The sequence below is a fragment of the Larus michahellis genome, chromosome 4 (assembly GCF_964199755.1).
Source record: "Larus michahellis chromosome 4, bLarMic1.1, whole genome shotgun sequence".
Lineage (NCBI taxonomy): Eukaryota > Metazoa > Chordata > Aves > Charadriiformes > Laridae > Larus > Larus michahellis.
In genome coordinates, this window is record NC_133899.1 from 43,130,299 (window position 1) to 43,151,299 (window position 21,001).

Consider the following 21,001-nt stretch of genomic DNA (forward strand, 5'->3'; position numbering starts at 1 on the left):
CATGTTCAGAACTGTCCAGGTCATAGCAAGAATATCTAGGATTTGCATCCTGAATTTATTTGGCAGAGAAACCATGTGAAAATGAATAAATAGATTTTCCTTCACGATTTCTATTTTAATGACATTGACATAGGTAGTATGTTTCCAGCAGATTGCTCACTATTATGGAAATACTTCATTTCACTTCATTTTCTTCTTCTACAGTTAATTATTTAAAATATAATGTGGTTTACATCTTTTTCATCCCAAATCATTCCAAATTGCATTGAGATATTTCCAGGCTTTTCAGCATTTTTTCTGCCGGTAAAACGCAGTCATCTGTGAGCTGGAACGTAGCTGGCTCCCCGTGGGCTCCAGCTCAGCAGGGAAAGGGAAGGCCACCTTACTCATTTGTGTAGGGTTAGCCAGCCAGAATGCAAATATTCTGGATATTTAGCCAGGACCCACAGTCTGAAACTTGTGAAAAAATGGCACAGGGAGTCCAGTGTCTTACAGTCTTCAATTTTCTGTCTCATCTAAAAATACCAGTAAACAGTATTTAACATGTGAGGGACAGGGCTTTATTCGGTGGCCGCATCTAAAATAGCTGATTGAATCCAGCTGTGCTTTTACTGTCAAATCCAGAACGATTGCACTCCAGGGGACTAGTGGCTACTGTGTTTTTGAGGAGTGCTTGGTGCATAGGAAATGTTACCCTTGTCATAGGCCTCCAGGTGGTCTTTAAAGGGAGCTGCGCTCTTGCAGCCATTGGAAGTTCATTAAAAAAAACTTCTAATCATGTACAGGACTGACATAACAGCGCTGAAATCAAACAGGATCAATGTGCTTGCTTGCAATTAAAGCCCTTAATATATCCCCTAAAAGCTCATGCGAGCTGGGCACAAGAGGCACATGTTTTTGACCATCGCAGAGGTCAGCTCTGAGGCTCAGTAATGCACTTATGCAAGCAGATGCAGCTCCCATCCACGCAGATTGCTGATGCATTAAGTGTGTGCCCTTAAGGCCTCCTGCTGAAGGCAGTGGCAAACATCCAGTTGTTTTAAACAGGATTAGCTGTTGCAGATCACATTGAATCGAGAGATGCTGCAAGGAACCTCATCTGAAAGGTTTTGTCCTTTGCAATTGAAACTTTTTCTTTTCGTTTGTTCCCATAGTTCAGTTGACCTGCACCTGCTGGTGGCCAGAGCTTGCTGCCGTCGGGTTCGCTCCAGGAGCTTCTGCCTCTGCACAGGTGGTGGGTAGCAAGAAGGAGGAGGGAGAAAAGTAGGGCATGACAGTAGAGCAGGGAGGGCTTTCTTTTGCAACTGTAGCTTTGCAGATGTCTACACAAGAAGAAAGCAGTTGACTGCCTTCTGGAAAGTGGGTAACCTTCCTGTGCTGCCCCACTGAAAATGTTTTACATCTTTCTCAGGGCTGGAATTCCCAGAATCACTCTGTTCACATGGCGCACTTTCAAAGTGCCATGCTGTGATGTTGGTTAGGTAGTGACCACAGTCCATAGCTAACAACAAACATTTATTAAGGGCAGGCTTGATTTCCAGCTTTGCATGCCTCTCAGGGCCATGGGGGCTGATGATCTGCACTCCAGGCTCCAGCTCTAGCAGAAGTGTGGGTATGAGCACCCTGGTAACACCTGCTTTTGCTAGCAGCTTTCTGGGCCATTTGGTGGTGGTGTTTTTGATCAGGCTGTGCTTTCACGGTTGCATAAACACCTATGCCTGGCTGCCAGAAGGGGCAATCCTGCGTCCTTCCCTTGCTCCTGCTGCATGTTCCCCCTGTCTCCTTGTGAGGGCACTCGCGATCGTATGGCTGTAAGGCAGATCAGAAAACTTGCATTTAAAACAGGACATACGTCTTTGCTCAGTCCAGTTTCAGGTTTTATACTGGTAGTTTATTTTGTCTGGCCATGAAATGGGCTGGAATGGAAAGTGGAGGGGTGAAGAGGGAAAGAGGGTGATGGTGGCCTTTTCGGGAGCAGCCAGCACTTAAATAGACTTAAATTGATTCTGACTGCAGTCATCTGACGCAGGCTTATTCCTTTTTCAAAGTGCTACCTCATTCTTTATTGTTGTAATAATATTGTAGCAAATCCATACTCCTCTAGAATCTCCTTGACTCACTAATGTGGTAAATGGTAGTAAGACAGCAAGGAATGGAAATCAGATACTTTTCCTCCAAAAGTACTAATGCTTGTTCTTCAGATTGAGTTTGCTTTAGTTGATAACAGTATAGGACGTAGGTCACTCATTCTGTGTGTAATTAAACCAGCTTTCTTGAGCAAGCTTGACACTAATATATGGGTACATATGCTACATGGTGTGACTTCTACAGTACTGCTGCCGAGAGGGCCTATTTGGACGTTACGTTTTTTTTGTAAGAGACAGCATGCTGTCACATGGCAGGTTGGAGAGGAGACTCTTAACGTCCTGAATTACAACGTGCTTTCTCATCGTCTTTAGGAGGCAGTAACCAGCTCTGGTTGTGTATTTGGTCCCTTGACAACTTACTGCATACTTAAGGCTTGCCTATACATCCGCAGTATTGCCTAACTACATGAGTGGTCAAGCCACAAAGGTCATTTCTGCATTGCCTTTACCAGCCCGCCCCATCACTAGTGACAGCTTTTATGTTGCTGTACTGGCCAGGCCAAGAGAGTCCCCAGAATCAAGGTCTTTAGTGCAGAGTGACATGTAAAACTTTTATGAATAAGAGGTGTTATAGAAATGCTTGTTGCTTAGTTCTGTATTGTGGGTTGTAAGAGAGTAATATCGCTTTTTATGAGAGGTTAGTTAGATCTGAAGCATTGAACCCCTTTGAAAAAAGTTAGTTGTGACAGGTGGAGTTACTATGCTAGCTCTATAGGGAAAAAAGATCAGGCGTTGTCCAGTGGTAGCAGAGTATAAGCAAAATAATATATTTGTGTTCAGTCTGATTTGTGCAGACATATGTTATAAAATCTCAAGAATAGCTGTATCTAGTGATGTTTTCCGTGAATGTGTGAGTGATCTATAAATAAAAATTTCTGAATATACTTGTTTTTATTGAGAATGACTTTTGGGAGAGCAAATTCATAGTCTGGAAACCTGACTTTAACCTATGCCAGAAAAAACAGGGAAGTATTTATTTTTCCAGAAAAATAAAATTTTGTAAGGTTTTAGTGAGTTTGTAGAGAGCTTATTACTCTTTCCATTTAAAAATTAAGAATCTTGATTTTTCTTTCATTGCCTATATTATATTTAAAAGAAACATAACAAAGTACTCAAAAACGCAGCACAAAACAGGAAGCCTGTATTCCACCACATTTTTTATTGTTTAATAGAACGAATAACTGCATAATTGAAATCATGCTAATACTCACTTGACCCGCCTCTGTGATTCAATGCAGAGATTCCTGGTTTGTCTTAAACTTCTGGGAAGAAGACTGCATTTTGAGAAATAAAATTGATTTTTCACAATCTGCTGATGATCATCAAGGCTTAATGAATGATTGCCTCAAGAAACCTCATTACAGTAATTTGGATGGATGAGCAGGAGTGAGATGCGAAAGAAGAAGTACCGTTGCTGCTTGAATGCATCACTCACTCACTGATATTTGACTCTAAAACTGCCCGGAGCCAGCACGAGGAGAGGATCAGATCTCCTTGCCTTACTTTCCTTGAAACCTCCGGTTTAGTTTGATGCCTTTTAGGAAAAAGAAGATAAGTTTTTGATTTCTGTAGTAATTACTCTCTAGCAGAACAATGCTGTCATTTTATTCGCAGAGGTGTGATTGTATCCAGTTCATAAATTGTGGGTGATTCCAATCCATTATTATACATCTTTTTCTTTTTTCATGACAGTTCAAAGAAGTCATTGCCTTGAGGCTGTGAATTGGATGATTGCTGAAGCCTTTTATTTATGTAGAATCTACCTGTTAGCTCCTTAGCAAAAGTGAGAGTCTTCTGATCAGCCTGGTTTCAGCTGTTCACATCACAAAACTTCTCTGCAGCTGACACAGTATGGTGTTCATTTAAGAGAGACTGAGGAATAAAGTAGGTGGGAAGCAGCAGAAAACCAAAGTGCAATGAAAATGAAAAATACAAAAACCTTGATAGGTTGAGATATGTTTCTGAACACCTTTATGGTACCATTCATCCTAACCATACATTCAGTTTTAGGGATGGTAGATGTTCTCCAAATACCATCCTCTGTGCTTGCTTTCATTTAGGGTGATGCAATAGCGCCCTGCAGTTCTTTGAAATAATTGAATAACAGCTGCCAGTCTGTCCTCTCTATTGTTTGAGTGAATGGCTGTTCTTCTCACAGAACTTACGCTTTTATTAGGACCTACCTGTTTTTTCCTCTCCATGTGGAGATGAGTCTGTAGATGTGAATAACAGATGTGCAAGGGAAGATTTGGTCTGTGTTGGACTGTCACCTCTGTATTCCATTTTGCATTTTATTTCTTTCTTTAGATTTTTGAAGTAAAACTGTGAAGTTCTTATAAAAAGCAATGGAGGATGGATGCCAAAATGACAAATAGGGTTTTCTCTCCTCTTTTCCAATTTAGGATTTATTAAAATAGGAATTATATAGTGAACTCATGTTCCAAGATATATTCTTTGGGTTTTTTTTTCAGAAGAAAAAATAAGGAAATGGGGCCTATGAATTTCAAGTTATTTTCTTAACCCAAATGAATGCCTTTGACATAGTTGATAGCAGATCTCCTATACTAATGCCTGTAATAACTATATTGGCTATAGGGGAGCTATTCTGGGTTTACTGGTTTGACTTGGGTAAAAATTTGGTCCATTTTCTGGTAAAAAAAAATGTTAGTCTTGAGAAAGTAATCTTTTCCCATGCTTGGAATATACAGGGAACTTTCTTTGCTATGTTTTTTAAAAGTAATACTGTTTTTATGATGCTTCTCCCAGTGCATACATGTTGAAGTGCATGCTAGATGAAAATATATAGGCTCAGTGAAATATACGTTTAAAACCTTTGGGGATAACTTCCTAATCTCCGTACATCAGGAGATTCCAGGTATTAAATGTTAGATTATATTCTAACAGCATCCAGTGCTTGCTTTTTCACGAGGCTGATGTTCAGTATTTTGCAATCATAGTTTGGCTAAAACTTTGTCAAGTTGAATTCAGCACTGCATTTCCCAGCTAACTGTAACGAGGCAAAACCTGGTGTTTATCCAAAGTCTCGTTTCACTGTTGCTCCTTTACAGCTTACAAGATGTTAAAATATGAAGTTTCCCAAGTTCTGTAGGAAGTAGAGGTTGCTCAAAACAGTAAGAACTGAGCTATAGCATTTTGCTAACACCTGGTCTGGATGCTTAATCTCAGGCTGATGAGCTGGTGGCTGTAGAACATGACATTCACTCAGAAAGCTGCCATTCAGCCTGCTTAAGGATACAACTGTTGCCCTAAATTGCTTATTATTTTTCTAACTTCCTAGAGCATTTTAGAGTAAAGGAATCTAAGCTTTATTGCCAGCCCTCCTGTCATTTGTTAATAAGTCATTTAAATTCTCGGTGACTCATTTTTTTCATCTGTTACTTGGAATAATATTTGTTTGCTTTTCCTCGTGGGACTATTGTGAAGTTTATTTCATTAGTGTTTGTAAAGGACTCGGAGATCCTAGACGCCAGATGCCAAAGAAAAACAAAAGGTTGTTATTACCATTTTCTTCATATAATGAAATTTACCTCAAATAATGACTGTAATAACTGAACAATAATGAGGAATAAAAGGCATTGCTTCCCTCTGAAACCACCATAATTTGCATAAACCACTCTGAGAGACTGGTAAATTATATTCTGCTTGGTCAGTCCACAGAGAGATTAATACTGGTTTGTTTTTTTAAAAACATTGGAAAACTTAAACTTTAGGTCATGTGGGGGTGTGTGTGTGTTTGTTTCTTCAGAACATTAGTCTTCTTTACAAGCTGGCAATCCAGCAAAATTAGAGTTTGACATTAGAAATCATGCTTTGTTTTCCTACTGGGCTCTGAATAGTTCTTGTTCGATCTTATTTAACTTTACAATCAGGTTGGCAGTGTTTCCTTAGTGTGGTTGATTTGAAGTTTTGCTGAAGAATTAAGCTTTCATTCCCAAAAGGCACTTCTTAATACTGTGGTAAATCAAGAGAAGAAACACAGGAACACATGAAAATCAAGCACTTAGCGTGTAATGCCTTCTTGCGTCTTTATCACATTTATGTATGCGAACGGGTCATTTACATTTTTTATTTGTTGCCACTGTGTGAGACAATGTGCCAGTTATGTGTCTGTGTCCTCACCTGTGTTTTTCTGCTTCTAGCAGTCTGATCCTTTGTGTGTAAAAAATTAGTAATATTAATAACTATTTAGCATCACGCAGCTGTTAAAATGCATTTACACAGCTTTTAGAAGTGAGGGGCAAGGCTCCATCGAGAACTGTTTCAGGCCATTACTTCCTTTAGACTCTAGTAAAGTGATGAAAATGGGCTGGAAAGTTGCAGCTGTGTGACTGAAGAGAGGAGCTTTCAAGTCTAGGAAAAACATCTATGGGGTTCCTTCAGCTCTTAGCATTTATTCCCTTCTCAAGAGTGGTCCTCGCCTTCCTATGTGGCTGCCCAGTTCCATCGAACCCTCGCCGTCCTGTGTGCTGTCTCAGCATACGCACACATCTCATAGTGATTTAACATGCCCTCCAAAATCTGGGTTTAGTGGCTTTGATGGTACAGCGAGCAGTGCACCTGCAGAATGATGGATTCACTCGAAGTTTTGAATGTCCAGGTGTTCCAGGTGTTAAATCCAACACACTAGTGATTGGTGTCACTGTTTCTGCAAAGAAGGCAGGGCTTGTAAGGCTGAACGACTTAAAATGAGGGGGAATGAACACCACTGAGAGCAGCTGGCACTTCTGTGGCCCATATTACTAGAGAACATAAATTTTAGGCATAGATGATCACAGTCTCTACCTTTGCACTTAAAAGTTACGATGCCCACTTGAATTTTGGGGGAAATGTTGTGACAAGATTGACATTTTGGCGCTTACCTATGTGTACTAGGGACTATTCGGTTAATTTTTTTTCTGCCTACAGATACATATGGCTCTTTTCCTTCTATTGCAGAAGCAGCCTACTAAAGTGAATATACCTGTTCGACTGTCAAGGTGTGGATCATGGGAGAACAACTGTTAAACAACAGCATCCTTGATCAATTTATTAATAGTCATGAGCAGTCATATGAAGAGTTTCTAAATACATTCACTTATCTTTTGAAAGGTATGTAACTTCCCAAATCTGCCATTAGAAATCACAGCCATAAGGGAAGGTAAAAAGAGAAGCAGTAGTATTTAGTATCATGCTGCTACTTACTTGCTTTGTGACCTTTGTCAAATCCTTGTGATGGTTTTGGTTCTCCTATCAGCAGTGGGATCCCTAAGAACAACTTTCCTTAACTTGGTTCATAGGCTGCTAAGGTAGGTCTCTACAGGTGTCTAACCATGTTTTGCTCGCTTTAGGGAGGTGGGGGAGTGTGCATTTTTTGGAAAGATAGGCTTTTCCTAACTACTTCCTGCATTGTTTTCTGCTAGAGAAGTTTCCCTGAAAGAATAAGAGCCTAAGGAAAGTACTTAATAGTACGAGATGGCCTAAGATTAGGGGTGTGCAATTTGGATGTGTTTACAGATTTACTAACACTGGCTTGGCTGTGCTATGCTGTCGTGTGCACCAAGCTAACAGATAAGTTGGATGAAGGCACATCAGAACATCAGATTAGAATGATTAGGCTGAAAAGGTGTCATGCTCTGCAGATGAAATAAAAGGTGGGGCTAACCTTGATCTGAGCATTGCTGAATTGCAGCCTGTTCAGATCTGGATCCAAATTCTGTAGCTCAGGTTCATTTCTTTTGGCGATGTTAAGTCAGATGCTGTAAAAATAAATGCGAGCTACATATTACTCACAATTCTCTTTACCACAGCTCCGCTCTAAAAATGATGTCCTCATCTTAATGCAGAAGCACTGTATTTTTCAATTACAGCATGTGGCATGGTCCGTTGGCTAGCATTCAGAAGTCTGTCCTGTCCTTGTCCTTCAGGCAGAACTAAGTGTCAGTCACAGGCACTGAGCAGAAAACCAGTGGGGGAGTGGGAGCTGCCATAGAAATAATCTTGTGGCAACCTTCTGTCTCCTCCCAATAAAAAATAGAAGAGAAAGGAGACCCTGGGGATGAGATAAGAGCATTGAAAATTAGGTTCTGGTCTTCTTTATGTATGATTGATACACTGGGGATAGGTCCTATCTTAGAAGCATGCTGCATATCATGATGCTACTTGCAAAAAGCCTCAGCATGTATTTCAGTCACTTTCATTGCTACTGTAGCATCTGCCACTAAAATGGTATAAAAGGTAGAGCTGTAGCTGAATCAAATGCTTAGAAATGCAGTTTGTTATGCTGGTGTAGAAGCTCCTGACTTCATTTTCCTTTAAAAATACCCAAAGGTGCTGGTTTGCATTATAAACTAATAACCCGCAAAAATTGCAGTTAAAGCACAAGGCATTTTAGGATCAGAACAGTGCAAAATACTTTATAAAATATCACATTCTTAATTTCTTTATTTTGCATTTGAAGAAGTCATTTGGCTTTTAATTTTTTTTTAAAAAACAACTGTGATAGCTTGATAAGACTATCTGCTAATAGGCTCCAGAAATTTTCCGTTTTATGTGTGAGTTCAGATATTTACTGTGGGGATATATTTGTGGTTACTGTCAGGTAAAATCTGACCATTTTCAGATTACATTTCTGAATCTGGCCTGGTAAGGTGTTGATCCACACACTAAATCTTTGTACAATGAGCATTAATGTCAGAATTTGCAGTCCTGCTCAATTAGATATGGAGACAGCTATTTGTATACATAAATAACCAAGCCTGTTCATTTGTGTGTGTAAAAATATACAGGAGCTCTTTAAAAAACATTCCTTGAAAAACATCACCATCTGATAGATTTTTGACTGTCGTAACATTGGAAACAGAAGACACATATAACGAATCTCATCCCACTCATTTCACAAGGTACCATATTTCACAGGGTACCATATGGGGTGATTTTCACTTGTGCGTGAATTTGTACTAGCTCTGTAGTTGGGATTGCAAGAATATTTTCACGAGGAATTTCTTCATTGTTCTTGAAAGCATCTCATAAGAATCTGATTTCCTAGCTAATATTTAATTTTTCTTCATTAGTTAAATTTACACACAGTGAAATTAAAAAGAATGTAACTGGAGTACAAAAACCCCAGCATCCTTGACTGTTCTGGCCTATCTAAAAAGAACCCTTTCAGGCTGTAAGTGTCAGTCTGGAGTAACCCCCTGTGAGCACATTAGGTTCTTCTGCTGATAGAATAGTTCCATTCTTGTAAATATGGGAAATAGTATTAATGAAGTCCTTCTAAATTCTGTGTAATCATTTAGTGATGTGTGTATGGTTTAAATAGCACACAGATACGTTGTAACTTAGTTGGACCATAAAATTAGATCTTTGATATAGGAATTTAATCTTCCTGATTTTAGTATTCCTAAAAAAAACAATTATTCTCTGCATAATATTTAAAAATATTTATTCTGTGCTTAATGTTTAAAAAGTATGGGAGCACTTCTGCCATAATTGGAAAAAATTTTAACCCTTTTTGTTGATTCTGTAATGAATGGATACTTGAGGGCCAGGTTAAAATTCTGGTAAGTCTCTTAGTTTTCCTACATACAGCATCCAAAGTGTGTTTTTTCTCAAAAGGGTAATATTAACAAAACGGATAGATAGGTGAAAGGGCTGGTGAGCCCATGGGAATATAATTTAGCAATTAGAGCACAGGTCCAGAAAGATGAAATTTTTCATGCTTTCTGTAAAGCTTTGCTGAAGTTTTCAGCATCTGGAAAAAAATGACCCTCTCTTGTGCAAATCCAAAGCAAAGATATTGGTAAAAGGAATCATTTTATTAGTCATTTATTTTAATACATTCATTTGTACTGCTCTTAGAATCACTGAACCCCTTTATGCTTGTGCCAAGTTACCTATTTAGTTTTGTTAGTTCTTTTAGCTTTGAGTATAAAAACAATCTGATAATAAAACAGCTAACTGGCATTTACTTTGAGGTTGTACCACTCCACTAGGTTTTTTAAGTCCAAAGAAAAATCTTAAGAGTGATTTCTTGACTGTGCAGTTGAAGAAGCCTCAGAAGAGTTGGATTTACAAAGGAATCCATGACACAGATTTCAGTAGATGTGGTCAATGAGTGGTCTCTTCAGAATTAAACACTTCCTAGAAAAACTTTGGACGAAATGTCATGGAAATAGTCCCCATCCTCGCTTTAAAAAAAAAGTGCCACACAGGGCAAGAGGCTCTTTCAGATCTTAGGAAGTGTTTGAAAGCTTGGTGGAGAGCACTATGATGTCCAAAATTAGAAGGCAGCATCTGCTCATTTTTCTAAACTCAGAGGAAGATTGGGGAATTCACTGGAGCATAAAGTATCTCCTTTGACCTTCTACAAAAAACACAGAAAAAAAAACAAACAAAAATGGTCCAAGCTTCAAATTTTTCATCTAGATTATAAATTACTCCGCTCCCACTTCTAAAAATATGGGATCCTGGATCACAGCTGCATAGAAAAATGCTGCCATAAATAAAATTTTTATCCAAACCCAAGTTTAGAGTCATATTTTTTCCATGGTCCTGGGCATTTGTGCACTGGTATTAAATTCAGTCTGTTCCTGCTCTTAATTTTGTTCTGTTTCATGTACCTTACACTGCCTGGGAACACATTGAAGTCTGAGGACTTTGATCAGACCCATCTCTAATCAAACTGAACCTTGGAAATATTCTTTGTAGCCTTGGTGCTGTTGTTCAGATGCTCCTGTGCCGAACAAGCTGTCAAACGTAGGAAGTTGAAAAGTGGCTGACCACTTCTCTGCTTCCAGGTGGCATGCAAGAGCCATATTCTGTGTTGTGGTCCGATTAATTTAATTCCCCTGTGAAAGCTGAGCAATGTATTTAGTTCGCAGTCCATTTGACGGTAGCTGTCTGCTTCCTTTTTTGTTAACCACATTTAGGAAAAACAACTTTAAACTTCCTACGTAAGTGTCAGTAGAGGCACTTTACAAATGTGAGTCTTAACAGCAGAAAACATAGCAGAAAACTATATGAGAAATGACAGTAAATTCACTTTAATTTCAAAAATGTACCAGTAGGACAATGCTAACCCCAAGAGAAATTTGCAGCCTCTTTCTATGAGTGGATTTGCCAATAAAAGCAACTAGGCAGTTCAATAAAACTAATTAAATTAATTTGTCATCCCCAGGGAACTTAAACCGGGCATGAAATAGGGAAACGGCGTCAATTCAGAGCTTTTTATTGATGTGTTGTGCTGAATCATTGGAAAGAATTGGTTGGGAGAAAAAATTTGCAATTTTCTATTGATCATAAAGTTGGTAGTTATCTCTATGTAACCTTCATTCGATATAGTACAAAATCAAATATTGTACAGAGCCCCTAAAATGGGGATGCAAACATAATAGATTATTTTTGAAATAAAAATAGCTGATCTGTTTTATGGATATTTGTTGTCCTTAGATCTCATTGGTATTTGCTATGCAAAGTATTTCATCTCCATTTTATAGACAGAAAAAACTTAGGCATAAAGAGGGGAAATAACTAGTGTTTGCACAGTAGCTCAGTGGCAGCAGCAGATAACGACAGAGGCACTCAGACTCCTGGAAACTTGGACAGGCCATGAACAATAATGATTCTCTAATAGCAATTATTTGTTCTTTTCTGTGATGCCTTTATTACTAAAGAATTTCTAAAGATTGTTTCAGGTGGAGAAAAATGTATTTTCATTCTGTTGCACAATTAAGATTTTCTAGAACGTAGAAAAGGGAAGTATTTAGTAATTTCGATGTTGATACTTTGATACAGATTCCATCCTGTAGTTGCATATTGGCTATGGTTGAAGTCTGTAGTACTATAAAAAGCCGTAACACAGAACGAACTCTTGCTCTAGCTCATCACCTTGCCTCGAGAGGCGTTAAAGTGTGCTAAATGCAGCTGTTGCCTAAGTTTCATGTCATTGCAGTGAGGTGAGGAAGCACTGTTAGCCCTCTTTTCCAGATGTGGATATGACACAAAGCAAATGTTAGAGATCAGAACCATATAGCGGTTCAAGAGGACAATCAGAAAAAGAAACCGAGTGACTTCACTTCGCATTTAATGCTGTACTCTTTATAGTATTGTGTTCTTTTCTGTCCAGTGTAAAATCACATAGAAGTGCCTAATTTCAAGAAAGTAGGTATTTGCCTTTAAAAAAAAACACAACAGGCATTTTTGAAGATGCCCTAATGTCTTACTTGTAAGATTCAAAATTGAGCATTTTTGAAACTCTTGGGCTGACATTTTATTAATTTGTTCCCACCTGCTGTAATCTTTTAAATCTTTTAATGACATTATTTGTTAAGGAAGGAATACTTTGTACAGACATGTCATATGCTTTTAATTATATACAATTCACTTGTTTCTTACAATGCTTATCTGCTTAACTGCTAGTGCTGAATTCTTCTAGAATACACAGAAAGTTTTCAAAATCAATTCTGCCCTGATTTATTAGTATACCACTTGCTCTTTTAAAGTGCTCCTAACATACATATTTAGTGCTGAGGATGAATTTAAGCACATTTGTGGTTGCTTTGACTGTAAAAAAGAAAAAAAAAAGGAAGTGTAACAAACACAGTGCTTATTTAAGTAATAAACTCAGATACATTCTGTTTCCTTTTAGCTAGAGTTCAGAGTATGACTCTGTGTAGTCAGGACTCAGAAAGAAGTGTGGAGTTCCTCTATGCTGAGCTAGTATTCTCCCATTAGTTACTGTCTAAATTAAAGCTCCTCCTAAACTATCCCTCAAACACAATTCTGAAATGTAACGCTGTTTGCATTCTGCAAAGGACAGTGTAGATTTTCTGAAGCCGTTGGAAGCAGGCCCACCTTTATCAACTTCCGTAAAAAGTCTTACAGCTTTTATATCCTGATCCACTGTTGAATTATAATTGCAAAATACTATCAGTAGTACAGCCTGTGCCTTTATGAAGCTGTTTTTTCCCCCCTACCACATAAAGAGTCTGTTGTTAGAACTAGAACTCTGATCTAGTATGTTGGCATTGCTTCGTAGTGACAGGTAGCACTTGATCCCTCACAGGTATGAAGAGGCGCAGCTCCCTTAATAGGACTCTGCTGCTTAATATCAGCTGAGGATCTGCTCTAAGTTTTCTGTCATGGTTTTCTGAATTTTTTAAAGATTATTTTTCATCATCGTCTGTTGGAAGAAGCAGGATTTTGCTCATGGCGCGCTGCTGAAATGGTCAGATGCACATTTGCCTTGTTATTTAACTGACTGCATTATAATATTCAAAAGGAGAAGGTATCTGGCAACAGCACTGCTGAACCGTGGAAGAATAATACATATTTTTAAATTTGATCTGCTGGCGTGAATGTGGTATAAACAGGAAATATCGCCCCTTTTCTAACACTGACGCTATGCAGCACAACAGAGACATAGATATTGATACAGATAAACACTGCATAAAACCAGAACATTAGGTTCCATTAAGGAAAAAGGGAGAGATACTGATTCAGAAAAAGAACAGTTAAACTTTTGAAAATTAAGAGCTGAGTTAGTTTTGAAGAAGTATTGCTGTACATTAAGCTGAAGCAGGTGTGTGAGAGTAGCTGAAATATACTTGAGAGTAACAGTTATTTGTCTTTCCCCTGAAGAAGCACGTACAGAAAAAAGTTCTTTCCTGTCTGTTTTTTAAACATACTACAGTAAGGCAAGTATCCAAAAATGACAGTCAAAAGTAATAATTGGGACTTAACAGTTTACCCTTTTAAGTCAGAAATAGTCCCACTGAAGTTACTTGTCCCAGTCCGTAGAATATGTATTTATCCTAGCTGAGGACATGGTGTAGTGAAATTTCCTTAGGAAATTGGCATTATTCAGAAATTAATCAACCCCATATTACTGATTGTAATAAAAGTTGACCTTTTTTGAAGGGAAAAAAAAAGGTAAACAATACTTTTTGCTGATTGTCATTTAATCAGGGTAAGATCAAAGACATTAGGGGAAAAGGCTGCACTATCTGAGTCTCTGTTCTGATGTAGAGAGGAAAGAATTGCACAGGCATAAGTGAGTTACACTGGGGAAGCGCTGCAGTGAAGAAGAAGGGATTCAGCAGCAAAAAACGCCCTTGTTAATTAGAGGTGAAGTATAGAAATGGAAGACCACAATGTTTGACATATTGGACTTTCAAGATGTGTTACCAATATTAATTTGCACACTTAGGCAAGTAAGTTGTTATTTTCTCTGCTGTATAGATCAAGTTACTTTGACAGAAGAATTCTGCTTGCTCAGTGCTACGTTGAGGTCACTGTCATCAAAATTAGTGAGGGTTTTGGTTGAGTAAGATTGGAATGGGACTTTAGGAATTCAGATAGCTAGGAGGCAGACAATTCAGATGCTGAGGGTTGGCAGATATGATATAGTATCTATGGAACATCCACTACCTTTTTGGGTGGCAGCGGGAGGCTAGGCAGGATGCTGTAAGACTCTTAAAACAGCACTACAAAGCAAAGTTTAGGTGCGTGAATTGCACCTGGATTGCTCTTATGGACAGGCATATGGGATCCCAGTACTTACTCTATGGGATGCTTGGTCTTTTTGTCATGAAAAGTTGGACAAACTGTATTGATTTACAGAGGTTTAGGCATTTAAGTGCATGGAAACAGGAAACTCAAGAATGTGAATCAGAGCTGATTTTCTAGGCTAAGTAACTTAAATAAAACACTATGTTCTATTCTCAGCTGGGCCATATATGAGTAGAGGGAGGCTGCAATTTTTGGTTGGGTTAGTCCAGAAAATCAGGGAGCTGGTTTGACTGAAATATCAAAAAGAAATAGAAGACTTTAAAAATTATCTTCACAACAGATTGGATTTTTGGCCTTGAAATTTGTTTTTTTCTCTTACAGCTTTGCATTTAGGGTAAATGAACTCAGCACCTATTTCTCCTACAGTACGTTACAGTCTTTTGAACATCTCAAAGTGATATTTTATGGAACCATTTCAGTGACGGGGTTTGTTCTTGTTTTAAAATGTGGCTGTTTGCTGATGATGTGTTTGAAGAATGGAGATAGTGAATGAACATGAAATTTGTCCTTGTGAGCTCTGTCTGCTACTGCGAGTAAAATTATTTTTTGTTCAGGAGTCCTGCAAAAAGTCACTGTATTATGTGAATCCCAGATTTTCCATCAAAGCATAACTTGGAAGGGATTTAACACATTCACAGACCTTCTGCTGGCCCTCAGTCCAGCATTTTGAGGACAAAGAAGTAAATTGGATCTTATAATAGTAGCTTTGCTGTTTAATTTTTTTTTTAATAGTTAAAGGTGCCTGTTTATCATTTCCACTCAATTTTTGTTTTTGGAATGAATTCATTGAATTGAAAAAAGGAGGGAAATACCTGGTAGTTTGTATTGTTTTCTCCAGTGTATTATCCCAAGTCAGGCTTTCTACAGTATATTATTGATTGCTGCGTTGAAATGTTTCAAACTGTGAGTCTTTTATGATTACTTTGGGGCTACTGTTTCATCTAACAGATTTCACTGATGGGAAGTTTTTCCTGATGATTGTGGTAGCTCTCTTCTCTGGCCTTGAGATAAGTGACCCTGTTATTCTTTGAAACATGTAGGTGATCAGTGGATATTTTCAAAAGACTCCCTTCCCAACTGGAAGACAAAGATAATTTTAAACAATATAGAGGATAGATGGCAGGGGAGAAAAAAATTATCAAGCTGGATATACTTTCTGATAGGAATATGTTTCTGAAGTCTTGTCATGGTTTCAGCTGGGATGTAGTTAACTTTTTGCGAGCAGCTGGAGTAGTACTGTGTTTTGGATTTGGGATGGAAATAGTGTGATGGATTTGGGATGGAAATAGTGTGATAGGGTACCGGTGGTTTTGATTGTTGCTAAGCTCTCAAGGCTTTTTCTGCTCCTCACATTGCCACACCAGCGAGCAGGCTGGGAGGGCAGAAGAAGTTGGGAGGACACACAGCTGTGACAGCTGGCCCCCATTGACCAAAGGGATATTCCATGCCATATGACATCATGCTTAGCATATAAAGCCAGCGGAAGAAGAAGGAAGGGGGGGATGTTCGGAGTTAGAGTGTTTTGCTTCCCAAGTAAACATTACGTGTGATGGAGCCCCGCTTTCCTGGAAGTGGCTGAACACCTGCCTGCCGATGGGAAGCAGTGAATGAATTCCTTGTTTTGCTTTGCTTGCGTGCGTGGCTTTTGCTTTACTTATTAAACTGTCTTTATCTCAACCCACAAGTTTTCTCACTTCTACTCTTCTGATTCTCTTCCCGCGTTGCAACTGGGGAGAGTGAGCGAGTGGCTGTGTGATCCTACCTGCCGGCTGGGCTTGAACCAGGACAAGTCTGCAACATACTTTTCAGTGACACGCAGTTATGGTGGATACTACTCTTGAGAGATTCAGATTTACTTTTCTAGAGACCTAAGCTGGCTTATTTGATTGTTACAGTACCGACAGTGGAATTTCTGAAAAGCCAGACTGAAAAACCGTCTGCAGAGTGAATATATGAATCTTTCCATCAGTTCAGCATTCTGCTTCTGCTACTTTTTCTTTTGTTTGTAACGCTTATTTTGGACTTCTGTCACATATTGTAAAGGCCAGTATTGTACATCTGGGTCTTGGCAGGCTGAGAACTGTGACCGTGAATTATCAGTTAGTCAATTATCACTTAGTCAGGGGGAAGGCAGAGCGATCTTCTTGCTGGTTTGAATGTGATTCTTCCTCCTTCCCCGTCTCTTTCGAAAGCAAGGACATAAATGGTTTAAATTCAGAACACTGTCAAAGGAACTCGGATGTGATATTTCTCTGCAGGCTGTAGTTTTTTCAAATTTAGAACAATTTATGTGTGTTGGTTTTACTAATATTTTGTAAGATCATGACTGTTACTGCTTCAAGAGAGCCAGTTATGTGATGCATGCATTGACAAACTATAAGTATCAGTAGTTACTGTGGACATCTGAAGGTGGATCTTACTGGCCCTGAGGGACCGTGCCTGAGGCCAGCAACATAATGTTTGATTCACCTCCCCCCCTCCAATTTATGTGGCCTAGCCTCATTATGCACATGGTTGCACAGCTGATAGTCTGTCTGCAGCATGCATTTCACAACTGCTTTGGGTTGCTTAGACTTTTTTTTTTCTTTCTGAATTTTTCTTCACTTGCAGTCATGAATCTGGTATCACGTTGCAGTTGTGAGTGTTTCATCAAATGTAATGTTTAATATTCTATAACCCAATAACTCCTGGATGGTCTTAACCAGAAAAAAGTTTCTGACAGCAGTTTATGACGGATCTCATAGGAAAAGGGGTAGTGCTTCTGTCTGCAGTCTAGAGTTGGTAAATGGCACACAAATAGTATGAATGCACTTGATATTATCTCATTTAATCTATCTAGCTTTTTAACTGTGACAATAGCTCAGCTGTCCAGAAAGTAAATCACCTAATAAAATAAGTTTGTCAGCTCATGTGTGCCATCTAATTATAACCGTCCAACTATGTGTCATAGGTCTTTTGATGCTAAAAGTTATATTATTTTTTTGGGAGAGTCCAGAACCTGAATTTTGGAGAAGGATGATCTGATTTATATCCCAGAAGAATGACTACAGTGGTATCCAAGATAGGCATGGGTTGTGCAAGAATATCATGTTTATTCAGAGCCTGTCGGCTGTATGAATTATGTTGTTGATCATTCCAGTTGATAATGCCTTTTGTGTCTCTGTTGATCTGGCTGAGAAAAGTGTATGGCTTCCAGAAGCTTCTTCTCGCTTCTCATACATAAAGGCTCCTGATGTGCACAGGTCCTCAGCCTTTATTGTTACTCGTCAGGTCTCCACGTGTTTGGCTACATAATTTGCTAATACACATATACTCTAAAATACATTAGTATGCTTTTGTGGGTTGTCAGTCTCTAATATCAAACTTGTCAGTTTTTAGTATAAAACAGGAAGTTTGTCCTGCTTTACCACCACAATAACAAAAACTTGAAGCTTTTTGAGCTAGTAATATAGTTCTTCCTATAAAGTAGGGTGACAGTAAAAATATCTTCAAATAGTGAGTGACCATTTTACTTGTCAAGAATTTAAAAGAGGGTTTCCTGTGTGATACTGCTTCATTTCCATGGCTTGAAAAAGAGACTGCGTAGGAAGAAGAGATTGCCCATATGTACTGCTGTTTCTAAATATTGTTTTAGGAAAGTACTTGCTAATAAAGCAGGGAGAAGCCAGATGTCATATCAAGAGACCTGGGATTTAGGAATTATTCAGAGGATGCATCTGTGGTCTGAGCATTAAAATCTGTTTGCTAGATTGCTTTGGTCTGGTGTGATTTACTTTCAATGAACCTTACCTCTTATCTGTGTGGCCTCTAGGTTATGCCCAGACTGCCACCCCTTTCTATGTGTCATGGTAACTGTGGCACAGAGCTGTCCCTGGGGATTAATAACTCTTTGGTAGATCGCTCAGTGTAGTAACCCCAAGGACATCATTAAAACTCTCCACAAGAATTACTTCAATGCCTGTAACATATAATTACGCTTTAGAAATGCACTGCAGTGCTTCTTATTTTTCCAACTAAACCCAAGAAACTCTGTTAAATGAACTTTTATCTTTCATTACGAACGTGTGGTGTGAAGTTAATTTGAATTGATCATCCTATAGCTGCTCCATATTGTGATAATGGGACTTCTAAAATAAAAAGTCCTACATTTTTATTTTGGCCATGATTAGTATATTTTTTGCCATGTTGTAGGAAAAAAACTACTTAGCTTGGTTTCGGAAGCCCATACTTCCATGCACATACCTGTCCTGATCTGTAATTATTTCCTAGATCCAGTCTGTACTGTTGAGATTTCATTTGATGATCACGTATCTGTATCCTAATTCTGCTGCCTGCTCCTTGCTCCATGGACCTGGCTGTAGGACAGTCAGAAGCCCTAATAATTGTCTTAACTTTACTCTTGTTGTCCAAAGAGTTGTTAAAGGTCTGAAGGATATCACAAGCTGTCATTGAAAGACTCAGTTCTGTTTCTGAATACTTTTTCATTTTCAGTGAGGGCCCAATTAGCCACTATTAATGTGTAAAATAAACACGAGAGAAGTTAGTCCAATCTTCTGTCATTGCACTGGCAAAACATTTTTCCAGTCTGTCTTACAAGACCAAAGGAATCCCCTGCTTGAACATCTGTATTTAATCTTTAATCTCAGGACCTAAACTTCTGGAAGTTAAATATCACTGGCATACTGCTGTTTGTTAGTCTGATTCCAATAAAAAAATACTTACTTGCAAAATTTTCGCACCCAGTCAAATTGCTGATATAGGGAGGAAATCAGATCGGTCATAAGCTAAGTGAAGAGCATACTATAGTTGTTAAACACTGAAAGCAGCAGTGCTTAAAGAAATCAGCTCAAATTAGGTGTTTTACTAACTAAGGATACAGGGGCTAGGTTATGGACCTGTCAGCGCATTTCATCACATTGTCCTGGACTGGTGGAGATTCTGGCAGTGGTGCCCAAAGACAGCTGAGAGTTCTGTGGGTGCTGGCCCTGGGTGAACTCACAGCCAGTATCGGTATCAGCTCTGACAAGAACTGCGACACTTTTATACTAGACAACATGAGCATTTTTCGAATGGCTGTGAGGTTTGCACGTGGGGCACATATTTGGGCTGATAGCTACTATAAACAGGTGAGACCAAGATACCGAGGCAGAAAATACAAGAACTACTCCATTTTTGGACCAGGTCATCCCTGTACTATGATCAAAATCAGAATTCTTTCTTGTGCTTGATAAGAAGGTACACCATCAGTTAGGTATGTGAAGGAATATGTGCACCTGAACTGCTTAAGATGCCAAGTGATTTTGCGAGCACAGATCTCACATGAGCACAGTTGCTGGACTTTTAATACTAGACATGTAAGTGTTGGGAGTTGGTGTTGGTGTGGGGGAATGAGGAGGGGTTTCTGCTTTTAATTCTAAAAGTGTACATCTAAAATATCTCTACAGAGTATGTGCAGCTACCATGGGGTTTATAGTGGTGTCGCAAAGAGGAGACTCTCTTCACATGTGTTGGTGTTTGCAGTGCCAGATGAAGGCGTGGGCACAAATGTCATTTTGTGCAGCATTCAGAGAGCATTTAAACAAAATTTTAAAATAAAAAGTAAGGTGTAACCTTACTTACTTTCTTGCTTTTTTGGGTATTTTCAGTGATCGGGTTACTTTTTCAAGTTTTCTGTATATTGCATAGACTTTTGAGGCAATGAATTCTTCAGAATTGAGGAACGGGTGATACTCTATGCACTTATAGTTCAAATTGCATATTTGGTTTTATGATAAAGATTGCAAAATATGATGTGCATGGAAGCTCTGAGCATGAGAGGAAAAGTCAATGTGCAAAATAAGTCAATGTGTAAAATAAGTCAGTATTAGATCTAATGAAATTCACGTTTTTCTTTTTCTTGGATAGTGCATTATGTTCTCTGATCTGGTGTGATTCTCCTTGCAGAGGAAGAGGGGAAGACAATTCAAGGAAGTAAAGTGGACTCCCTAAGAAAAACATTTTCTACTTCTGAATTATCAAACAGAAATAAACAGGATGGCTCACCTGGAAGAAGCAAAGAAATGTGTGTGTCTCTTCCACCACAGATGTCAAATGATAATGAGGTAATGAGTTAACATTTGTCCATGTGGACAAGCACCACATTCAAACAGATGAAAATATGGGGAGATATACTGTCCAAATGTTAGAAGCTAGTGGTATTTATCCCATCTGAAGCAAATATTTAAAATACTACCTAAGTGTGTAATGCTTACAGAGGCACCTGCAGGGATCACGTTTGGCAGTGG

At 38.7% G+C, this 21,001-nt stretch overlaps 1 protein-coding gene across 8 annotated transcripts in view; it reads left to right on the forward strand.

Moving 5' to 3' along the window:
* IFTAP (intraflagellar transport associated protein) overlaps positions 1 to 21,001 on the forward strand; it is a 53,929-nt gene that overhangs the window by 5,746 nt on the left and 27,182 nt on the right. For all 8 annotated transcript variants that reach the window (XR_012586670.1, XR_012586669.1, XR_012586668.1 and 5 more), the window contains exons 2-3: positions 7,104 to 7,256; positions 20,661 to 20,818. Coding sequence is in view for 4 of the 8 variants with exons in the window: in XM_074584290.1 (XP_074440391.1) it covers positions 7,154 to 7,256; positions 20,661 to 20,818 (261 nt within the window). In the remaining 4 variants the exon portion in view is untranslated. The remainder of the gene's footprint in view (positions 1 to 7,103; positions 7,257 to 20,660; positions 20,819 to 21,001) is intronic.